Genomic DNA, 12,062 nt, shown 5'->3' on the forward strand with positions numbered 1-12,062 from the left:
TATGTACTTGAAGCGGAACAAACAGCATATTTGAGGCACTGACTACATCAGAGCCTAATGAAAAATGAAATGCTCAGGAGTGAAGTGATCGATGACTAGGGACCCTGAAAAAAACTGTAAATAAATTTGATCAAAACTAAGCCTTTGCGGAATCGCGAAATTCAGGAAAAATTTCGGGTTCATTCACGTCAGTGTCTGCAATGCTGCTGCTGACACTGCCTTTATCTTCATCTTGCCAGCATAGATCGTCTTCAGTGCCATTCATGGCATTTGAATTGCAACACTTCTTAAAGCCACATACGATGAATTCTGAGAGTTATCCTTCGCCAGGCTGTAGAAATCCATGCTGCTAGCTGAAGAACTGATGGTTTCTTAATTTTCCCGGTGTTGGAGAATAGTCACCCGTAAGCAGCCAATCACTATATTGTTGCTGAAGGTGGTCCTTAAATGGCTTTTTTACGACAACATTGAGAACTTGTAGCTGACTCGCCATTCCAGTTGGTATAACAACAGTGTCTGTGTTACAATTATTTATCACAGTTTTAACCTCAGATGTCAATGTCCCCGAAACCAACATGCCCCTTTTCTTCAGAAGTGCACCCGGGCGCTGATTCCACACCAGTCATAACCATTGTTGCATTAAATCACTCATTAACCAAGCTTTTTCTTGACAACGAATGATTACGTTCAGAGGAAAAGCTTCTTTAGGGAGAGTTCTTTTTTTAGATGATGAATGGTGGAAGTTTCCTGCCGTCTGCCATAACAGATAATATTACAGTGTCTCGCAGATTGTCATTTCCAGTTGTGCGTGCTGTGACGGTCTTAATGCCTTTGTTTCAATGGTACTGTTGCTGGGCAGGTCAAAATACACTACATTTTTGTCAGCTTTGGCTGTTCAAATAATCGTGTTGTTTACGAAAACCAATCACACAGCACTGAAATTCAATCTATTTCTCTTGGAAATCTTTTGGCAGTTTTTGCGCTAGTTGTGTTCTGCACTGCAAAAAAAAAAACCGCAACAACGCATCATTCTTACGCACCAATCAGTACTTTCCTTAAAGCTAGTCCGCAGAATGTTCAACTCACTAGCAATATCTTGGGCTTTTGATTTTATTACATCTCGTGAAATTGGAATTCCGTCTCCTCTCTTCTCTTTGATGAAATTTACCACACAGGTTTCCTTGATCCATTTGCATTCTTGAAACGAAGCAAATCTACTCTCCAATTACGCACATTGCTGTCAGTAACATCATAGATATTTACGAGCAACCTGCCAGTTGTTGGTTTGAATTGTGTGTTTTACCAGTATAATCTTAAAGTTAGCATCGTAACTTTGTCTCAGTCCTTTTGACATTTTAAATTGCGAAATCCTACACCTCTCTTCAGTATACATTTTATAAAAAATATTTGCTACAATGCAAAACAAAGCACAAGCGACCAAACAAAAGACAATCACCTTTAAGACTGACCCAAGCACTGACTAGTAGCGCTGTTACTTCATGTTTTGGCTGCATAGCTGGTGCCGGCTGTGACCTTGACACAATTGTCTCGCCGCGTCGCCCTTTTCAAAACATTCTTTCAGCAGCAAAGATGTAGGGTTGCAATTATACTGCGACCATCACTTTCAGTTTCAGCAGTTTTGATAAAATTCAATGCATTATATTCAGGTAAATAAGATATATTGAAAAAAGGAATTAGTTACTCAAAAAAAAACATAAATGAAAATAACAAAACTCATAATGAGTTTGTAGGTTTCAATATATTTACATCTTAATTTTAAATGTGGGTCTAATTTATTTTTTACTATAGTTAAGGATATTAAAAACATATATTTAAAGGACACCAAATTTGTAGGTGTGATATATTTAAATTTATGTTTTTTTCCTGAATCCGTTCCAGTTTTCAGCCGAAAACCAGCACGAAGAATATGGACAAACAACAAAGTGTCTCATTTGAGACTTTCATATACAGTACTGATTCACAATGTGAAAGAAAAAAATTACTAGGTTTGAGATATCTAAATACTCTGTTATTATAATTTGTTTCCTGTGTTACACATCTATGACAGACGGCGTGACATTTTCAGAAATGTCGTCAATCATCTGGTAAAAACAGCTGTAATTTAGGCAAACTTCGTGTTTCATCAAAAATGTTTAAATTTAGGAAAAACTTTAAAAACGGGTGAATTTCATCATTTTTCGCCAATTTTGCGGTTCAAGAAATTTTGGGGACTATCAACGACGGAAAAAAAGAGGTGAAAGGAGAACAAAGGTGGAATTGCAAAAGCCCTTTGCCTCCATCCGTCAACATCACGCATCTAGGCAAGCTACTTACAACTTGTAGTCATCCGTAGATAAGAATATTTTCCTAAATAAGTGCTGCCAACAATCCATTTTTTTCTCTCCAAGATTTATACAGTCGTGTGTATGTATACAGTCTATTTGTGTCGTGTTTATGTACGTATTGTACTAGCATTTCCTCGGAAAAATTCAAGAGTCGTGATTAAATTGCTTGGACATTAATTTTAAGAAAGGCAAAGTTATTGTACAAAATTTCTGAATGACCTATACAAACACCACAGGCCTGCATTCTGGTAACAATTGACTACAGTGACCAAAACCACAGATAGAATCCACCCGTCCGTCCGTAAAAAGTTAGAGCTAGCCAAGCTTTTGATAGACAGACAGATATAATTTTTTGGGCTATCTGGTTGGCTGCAGGTCACATGAACGACAGATAGAGGCAACGCGCCGTTGTAATTCCACCTTTCCTATGCTCTTTGCCCGTTTTTCATCACCATGTTTGTTGAAAATTTTGCTGCTCACCATTTTTTGGGTCCTTAGCCACATTTTATTTCTACATGTGTCCAGTTAACCTAAGAATGGTTAAAGTTCAGACGACGAGACAATCTGCATATTTTTTATAAGTTAAAAAGAAGGAAACAATAAGCAGTTTGCATACACTGCAAAAAGATCCCTAAAAAATTGGAAAGAATAAATTTTTTACAGTTTTTTTTTTTCATCTATAACCCTTAAAACATCTAACATTCATTGCATCTGCATGAGCCGTGTTCAAGTTTTATGTCTTTTAAAATATTAAGATTTTTTTCTTTATTTTTCCCTACTCTTGCTATTCAAATTTGATTTTTATATCTGACACTACATATTTAATGTTTGATTCAAACTGAAAAATGTATAATTGCACAGACCTGCATATTATAAGTAGTCTTCAGTTCATGAATACACTGTGCCATTGCACTATATTTATTAACAATTACTCCGCTCAGTGAAAAAAACTTTTTCTACCATTCAGAAACATTGCTTACCAACTGATCTTCCAGTTCCTTCACTTGCTCCTTCTCTTCGAGTTTCAATGTTCCAGTGAACGACCTGAGAAGGAAGAACTGCGTGATGGACTCAATGTCGGACTGGGTTAAAGAAAAGGAAAGTTTGGGAAGTTCTTGCTTCAAATTTTCAAAATCTTCCATTGTGAGCTGCAAACAACAAACGAGCATGATAGCAGTGGAAACTATGCCTAAAGCAGGTTTGAAACACTAACATTGTACTGTATGTTAGTTTTTATTTAGTAGCATATCTACACTTCGAAAATTCGCCCTAGAATAAGCCTCACACCACTTACATTATGACCATAACCAAAAAAGCTTCACACCAAACTTTTTAAAAAAGAACTTATGACCATCAAGTTTCTATCAAATTTCTATTCATGATTTTGGTAATTATTGAAAGTTATAATATGATGGCCTTTGAGAATACTATATTACACATATTGTGGTACTCAAAACAAGTTTTAATAAGCTGCTCAAAAGAAAAAGAAAATAGAGATGAGAATTCCGTCTTCTTCAAAGACGATTACCAAAATGTACCCATGAAATATAACCCGCTGACAAACAGGAATTGCTGTACTAAAATCCAACAGGATATAAATATGCCGGCAGCACAGAAATGCCCCCTGGCGACCAAGGCCAACAGTTTGAATCCATCAGAAACCATGTAAATCTGGGCTGCTTGAATGGTGCTGGATAGCAAGACTCAGAACCATAGAATGACCAACTGAAGACCTTTCACTCTACCCAGTTTAATTGCATAGTCACATTATCATCGCACATTTATTTAAGGGCGTCAATATTTAAGAAAAAAACTCTTGCATAAATATTGCATGATGTTTTTGGTTTCACTTTAGATTCTGAGCATTTTGTGTTTGTAGTAAACATGACCTTGCCAAAGATCACAGGAAAAAGCACTCCGCAACAGCAATCGGTTTTAAAGTTACGATCAGGCGGTGTTGCAATTATAATGGGTAAAATTATTGTACAAATAGTTTAAGAAGTACCTGCACAATAAGATTTCCAGTCCAATATGGTCAAATGTTTCGGTCCAGCCATTTTCTCCACAAGTTATTTTTCCCATGTAATATTTTGTCCATAAACTTCTTTTCCCATATTAAACAATGAATCTGAATGTTTGAATTCGTTATTCGTTAGGATATTACCGCATAATTATTTAATTAACAAAAATTCAAAGTTGTTTGATGTGTAAATTTTCTTTTAAAGATGTTTTCAAACATTATAACCTTTATCTATTTGTCGCCAATGAGTAGCATGTACAAAAATGTAGCTAGCGCTAGTTGGCATCATTCATGTTTGGTTACGTTGATACCCGTATAGAGAGCACGCACGTAGTTGGATATCGATAGATCGACGACTGCATGTGCGCTTTGTCTCATGTCAAGTAAATTAAATTAGATAGCCAGCACTCTTTTGTGGTCAGTGTGAAATGTGTTAGTTGCAGCTTAAGTTCAGGTCACAGTTTTGGTTTTTCTATTCAAAGTTGAACAAAATATATTTTTGTTGCTTAACTACTTAATTTTAATTGTTTGGCGAACTTTTATACACTATGCTTTTTAATTAAATGTACTTTCCATGCAATATGTTAGGTTTTTAATGAAAAACTTAACCTCAACAAAAATTATTTTCTCATATGAAAATCGCTCCCTTGATTCTAGCATAAAAAGTGTGACGATTATGCGATAAAAACACGGTACTAACACAGAAGCATCGAGAAGCCTTTACCTTTGGTAACCTTGAGTCGAACGGAGCGGGCGCTTGAGTGGCGAATGGAGGTGGCAGATCTTCCATCCCAGGGAAGAGAGAGTTAAGGAAGTGGCCTTCGAAGCGGGTCTTGAACTCTGTCCGCCTAGCCACCTCCTCGTTGTGGACAGCCAGCAACTGGGACGACAAGTCGTTGGCCCACTGCAAACGGCAGGAGTCGACAACAATGTAAGGTCGATTCCAATTCCACTCGTGACTCCCACATTAACAGGAATTGCTCTCTAAGGTAATGTCCATTAAAACTCCTTCCGATCCACGCAGTCAGATACGAAACCATTTTAATTCAACTACTCTGTTATGGGTTGTATGTATAACTGATGGTACGCCTGGTGTCAATTTCCTTGAAAAAGAACGCAACAAGGCATGCCAAAACGTCAGGCACAGATGTGGCCTCAACCCAACAGCCAAGAAGTAGTTTGTGACTCTAGCCACAAAAGTTCATGATCTACAATCTAATTTAATATTGCAATTACAAACAACAGACAGCTTGTAGTAATAATAATTTCAGCTACACCAGAACCCCAAAGTAAATTTATCAACACCCTCATGAACTACATGAAACGCCTTCCTATTTAATCGAACATGTATCCTGTTAAATTGAAATTTTGCTTTATCAGCAAAACAATCAACTGAATAAAACTGATGCTAATCTAAAGGGAAAAAAAACATGATTAATCAGAAAAAAATCTTTATCCAAGGTATAGACGAATCGACTTTATTAGGACATATGTAATCATACGAATAAGTACAATAAGGAAGCTACCTTCTTTCGTTAGTGGCAACTTTTATCAAATATTTTTCAGCTTTAGAAATTAATTAAGACTAAAAATAGATTTTCAAGCATCTTATTTTAAAGAATATAAACCCCCCACCCCCTCACCAACCTTTTCCACCTATTTTAAAAATTTGGCTTAACATAAGCAGTGCTGTCTAACATTTCAATGGATACCCTGAAAAGAAAATTAGGCCAACTTACAGTCAGGTAAAGAAAATATAAAGAAAAACTTTTCAAGTTCCTTTGCCTCAAGCAGGGCTGTAGAGAAGAGGAAGGGCATGGGGTGGACAGAAGAGTTGGTGGGGGGGAATCCCCCAGGGGTTACGACACTAAGTCGAGTTCCAAAATATCTTTTTATGCTTGCTGGTTTTTAAACCTGTTAGTAGGGCGAAAAAATTACAATTCTCTTACTAGTAAAATTTATTGAAAACCTTACTAGTTATGCAATTACAGTGTAAACTCTATATAACGACACTTAACGGACTGAGCATTTTTCGGCGTTATAGAGAGTGGTCGTTAAAATGGAGATAAACAAAAGATATCATTTTACTATTCCATAATATGTATTTACTAATATAGTACACATTTTACACACGAACATTAATATTCATACAAATAACAACACTTATTGCTAGAGCCAAGATTTTATGGTGTTATGAAAAAGGACTTTTCGTCATTAAGAATTGTGGATTTCGTCTTTAACGTCATAAAAAATTAAAACACATGTAATAACATGTACACACCTAGCAGAGCTGCCTTGATCAAATGCTTCAATAATTCGTGGTTAGAGACTTAAAATATGCATATTAAACAATACTATGTTGAGAGTACATAAAAAATTAACAACTAAAATATTCAGTATTCTTATGCAGGTAAGTACTGTTCCTGAGTTCAGGAGAGAGTCTAAATTAATTAAAATATAAACTACAGTTAAACTTTTGTTCTATAAATGCAATATAATTAAGCTCAGGAAAAAGCCACCATTGTCAGCAGTTCAGCATTCTCTGGTTTTAGAGATCTTCTTCTGTCACTTACAACTACAGAATACTTAGAAAAAGATCTTTCTGAGTCCACATTCGTTGCAGGTATCCATATTAACTTTAAAGCAGCAGCGGCAAATTCAGGATAATCCGCTTTCATTTTACATAGTATGTCCACCATGTCTATGTAGTTCACATGCGGTTTCTTCTGCTCTTGGGAAACCAGGTTTTGGAGTGTTATGTAGCCTGTTGCTACAGAGGTCTTCTGCACCTTGCAAAGGAAAGGTAGGTTCCCAATATGTTTCTGGAATTCTTTTTCCTCCACACGAATGTTTCCTACATTTTGAGGATTCATTAGAGCGCTGATTCCCAGAAATAGTTGACGAGATGGATCAGTGTTCACCAGATCAATCAGTTTTATAAGACTGAGTTTAGCTGTGTTCTTGAACTGCTCTTTAAGGGCTGCAGAGTTGACAGTTTTCATTTCAGCCAAAATGTCTTCAACATTTTCAGGAAATATTCCCTTAGCCAAGACATCAAGAGTAGTTTGCAGTTTACTCAATTTTGTGCACAACTGATGAGCAGTAGGATACTTTGTTCCTTCAAGAAAATTAATTAGCTCTACAAAGGTGTTACAGTTTTGAGCCACAAATGTAAGAGTGGCCTCAAGACATTGTAACTCTTCCTTCTGGAGTCCCTTGATATATTTAACACCAGAGTTATCTTCGCTAAGCTGCTCAAAGAATTCCACAATGTCGTGCAGATGGAGTGCGAGGTATGATACAGATTCAAACCATGTGTTCCAACGTGTAACAACTGGCATGGGGAATAACTTGACCAGAGCCTTGTTTTCTCCATGTTTCTGGAGAAGAAATTGAAGGTATGCATGCCTCCTCTTTCTGGTGTTAAGAAAGGCCATCTTTACCTTACAAACGAAGAGGTTCAGTTCTTCCAAGTTGTTTTGCCAGATCTGCCCAACAATGTTTACTTTATGGGCCCAACATTGTATGTGGTACATGTGGTCACCAAATACACCTTCAAGGGTGCCAGCAGATTTTGTCATGTACCTGGCACTATCTGTAACATACGCAATTATGTTTTCTTCCTTGACTTCATATTTGGAGCAAACATCAATCACTGCCCGAGAACAACAAACAGCATTTGCTGCATCAAGGACACAAGAAGCCCCTAAGATAACGTCTTGTTCAGCACCTGGTTTCAGAATTTTAAACAAGATGTTGAAAACACAATTATTACTCTTGTCAGTGGTTTCATCTGCGAGTATGACCACATCTTGCCCCAAGAGCTGCTGCTTGATTTCCACTTCTTTTTTCTCTCTAAGTAGGGGAATGTACTTTTTCCTCATCCAATCCGCTGTTGGAAAATCACCAGCACCACTTACATGCTTCTGCATCCATGCAGTCAACTTGCTGTTGTCAAGTTTCTCAAGAGGAATACCTGCAGCTACAAAGGCTTCAACAGTTTCGAGAACAAAATCTTCCTTTTGTTTTTTTGCGCATATTTGCGCCACTCCTGCTTCTGGGATAGAAAGCTGTCGTTTCAAAGTGCATGGGGATCGTTTAGCTTTTACATGTTTGTCGCTAATTATGTGCTTGTTTACCGTGTCCTTACGTTCATGCTCCAAACGGCAATTACAATATTTACAGAAAAGTATTTTTCCGTCACTGACATATAATCCCTCATTCTTAAACTCGTCAGCACGTGATGCCGCAGTAGCTTTATTTTTCGGCATGATTAAGAAATTTAGCTTTCATTTATGCACGTCATTTGTAAACAAAGCCCGGAGGTACCAAAAACTAGTATTTACTGAAGTTGTAGCGAAAAAATAAACCGCGGGAAGCCTACTTTTTACAGGCGAGAGAGCCTTATACCCGAAGTAAAAGGTTAGGTTATGTCAGGTCAGTGAAATAAATGTTTTTATTTATTTTCCGGAAGGGTTGGGTAGGTAAGCGTTATTTAAAATATTTAATGATCGTAAAATAAATAAATCCTTGCAATATGGTGCTTTTTCATTAGCGATCTGAAAACTTCGATTATGTTAACGATTTTGGCTCTCTCGCCTGTGAAGTGTGAAATGAAAATGAAGGCTTGACGGTAAACTGCTTATTCAACAAGCACACAAAATTGCGTTACAGTGAAATTTCATTAAATATCAAGTGATCATTAAATATCAATATTCGCTTTCATTTTATTTTCATACGTATTTATTTAATGAATGCAGTTTTTGTTCACGTGTATTTTTCAAAGGATACAGCAAACAAGGCGCTGAGATTTTTCACGTTGTTGTGTTTGTTAACTTGTTAATTTTAGTTTACGATCGTCAGTTGTTAATATTGCGTGATCTCTAGTGGCTAGATGAGTTTTAAAAACCCTAACCTAACTCCGATAACGATCTTTTTTTTGTTCGTGAAATCGTCAATTTTTGTGATATATTGTAATTTTTTAAGATGAATAATTAACGTATTAAATAACCACCACACTGCAGTTGGATGACGACCATTTCTTCTACAAACAGATACGGAATTTTTGTCAATCAACCAATAGTCGGTAGTTAACGATTTAAATCAACATTGAGGTGTTTATTTGGGGTTAGAAAACATTTCGCATTTTTCGCGGTTTGGGATGAATTTCGCGTGAAAATTCGCGATTTTGCATAAAACCATATAATCTTGGCTCTACTTATTGCGTATAGTCTGTTATCTTCGTCTGATGTTATTTGCTGCTCCAATATTTTAATTGTATTTCTTATGTATTTTACTGATATCTTGAGATACTGCCGGATCACCTTGATTATATAAAAAGTACTTTTCTAATAGTTTTGCTGCATCAAGTGCTCAATAAAACTTTTTCGTCAGTACACAAAGATTTTCGTTTACTCGAAATGTTTACAGTTGGAAAGTCTGTAAGCAACTGTGAAAATGATAACGTGTAACAACTTGACAAAAGTCTAGTGACGGAGGTAAACATGTGCAAGTTCATCATACAAAAACAAAAGACAAAATTTCTAAGAAACTTCAGTACGTCAGTCAAAGTAAACACGTGCTCGATAATACAACAAAAGAACGTACACAGCTGCAGTTCTGATCAACTTCGGCAACTTAGAAAGTACTGCTTAATGGTTTATAATGCAGTATTGTTGACGTTAAATAGAGTGAGCGTGACTGTTTCGTACTGAAACTGTTACCAGATAACATGAAAGTCAAAAACGATAGCCGGACGTCCGATGACGCCGGTACCAGACGAACCACTGAGTCTTTCCTGATGGCCACCAGGATCGCTTGAGTTAATGGCAGCGAAATGGCGCCATATTTGAATTTTGAAGCGTCCAACACTTGAATTAGTTAACATAAATCTAGGGTAAGCACTATTTACAAATCCAACATACCGCCCACCAAAATGCATATTTTAAACATTTATTGGGCGGGCAACGGGCACAGCTTCACCACAGGCCGTAGAAAGGTGCCTTGTTGGGTCTTCACCTCAGCCACTCTCACGACACCATCTGAGCCAGGAAAAGTCTTCACAATACGGCCTAACTTCCAGCACAATGGTGGTAGATTCGGATCTTTGATGAGAACCAAGGTGCCAACACTGAGGATGTCTTGGTCAGTTAGGCTCTTGGGTCGTTGCTGCAGCTGTTGTAGATAATCCTGGTGCCAGCGCTTCCAGAATGACTGATGCGCTTGCTGGATGAGTTGCCATCGAGACAAACGATTTAGCTTGAGGTGGGACAAATCTGGTTCGGGCACTAGTGCAGGAGGCCCCAAGACTAGAAAATGACTGGGTGTCAGAGCAGCCATGTCGTTTGGATTATTTGAGAGAGCACACAGAGGCCGTGAGTTGAGAATGGCCTCCACTTGTGTCATGAGAGTGTATAATTCTTCATAAGTGAGTACCTGAGCACCTACACTCTTTATGAGGAGAGACTTCACAGACTTTACACCTGCCTCCCACAGGCCTCCAAAATGTGGTGCTGATGGGGGATTGAAATGCCAGGTAACTTGGTGTTCAACCAGCGACTGAGCAAAGGAGTCATGTGTATCCTTGCTTGACATGAAGGCTCTTAGTCCAGTCAACAAGCGACTGGCACCGACAAAGTTAGTCCCGCAATCGCTGTGAAGGTCAGAGCATCGCCCCCGACGAGACAAGAAACGGCGAAAGGCAGCTATGAAAGCATCTGTCGTCAGATCAGAGGCCAGCTCCAAGTGGATTGCCTTGGTGGCAAAGCATACAAACAGGCACAAGTAGGCATCCTGGATGCGGGCCTTCCGCAGTCGGGACATGGTGATTTTAAAGGGTCCAGCATAGTCGACTCCTGTCTTGAGAAATGGCTTGGCTTGTGTGACACGATCGACTGGAAGATTACCCATGGGTGGGTTTCGAGGCACAGGGCGAACTCGAAAGCATAAAGTACACTTCTTCAGCCGTTGACGAATGAGGCCCCGAGCACCTACAATCCAGAAGTCACGTTGCACAGCAGACTGTAGTATGGTGGGACCACAGTGCATCAGATGGATGTGAAGGTGGTCAATTACAAGGTCTGTCAATCTGTGGTGTTTGGGCAGTAGAATTGGATGTCGTTGGTTGTAAGCCAAGTCTGATAGTTCCAAACGTCCGCCCACCCTGAGAATGCCAGCAGGATCCAAGAAGGGAGACAGCTTGAAGAGTGGACCCCGATATGGTTGGTTAGCTTGCAGAGCTTTGATATCAGATGCGAATGCTGAAGCCTGGGCTAAACGAACCCATACCATCATGGCATCTTTAAGCTCATTAGCATCTGGTGGACTACGGGGGGGAAGTTTCTTGAAGCGCAAACGTTGCACAAAGCGGAGACAATAGGCCGTAATGCGTTTGACCTTGCTTAAAGATGAGAACCTTTCCAGCAGCGTAGTGTCTGCCAGAGGGTTGACACTATGCAAGGTAAAGATCCGTTGTTCCATCACTGTTTCGTCCATGCTGTCCATCAAGCCGGTGAGTTGTGGCCATTCCTCTGGTGGCTTATACAGCCATGATGGACCGGTCCACCACAGCGAGTGGTCAGCTATCTCACTTGGAAACAAGCCCCTAGAGGCACAATCAGCCGGGTTGCTGTCTGACAACACATGATTCCAGTGCTTTGCTGGGACAAGGTCATGGATTTGGCCGACACGATTTGCAA

General features: G+C 38.7%; 1 protein-coding gene across 2 annotated transcripts in view; it reads right to left on the bottom strand.

The window, feature by feature from the left end:
* The window catches only part of LOC134538689 (RB1-inducible coiled-coil protein 1), a 104,774-nt gene that overhangs the window by 54,407 nt on the left and 38,305 nt on the right, over positions 1-12,062 (bottom strand). For both annotated transcript variants that reach the window (XM_063380118.1, XM_063380119.1), the window contains exons 9-10: positions 5,090-5,269; positions 3,326-3,493 (exon numbers count right to left, since the gene is read on the bottom strand). In XM_063380118.1, coding sequence (XP_063236188.1) covers positions 3,326-3,493; positions 5,090-5,269 — 348 coding nt within the window. The remainder of the gene's footprint in view (positions 1-3,325; positions 3,494-5,089; positions 5,270-12,062) is intronic.

The sequence above is a fragment of the Bacillus rossius genome, chromosome 14, assembly GCF_032445375.1.
Source record: "Bacillus rossius redtenbacheri isolate Brsri chromosome 14, Brsri_v3, whole genome shotgun sequence".
Taxonomy (NCBI): Eukaryota; Metazoa; Arthropoda; class Insecta; order Phasmatodea; family Bacillidae; genus Bacillus; species Bacillus rossius.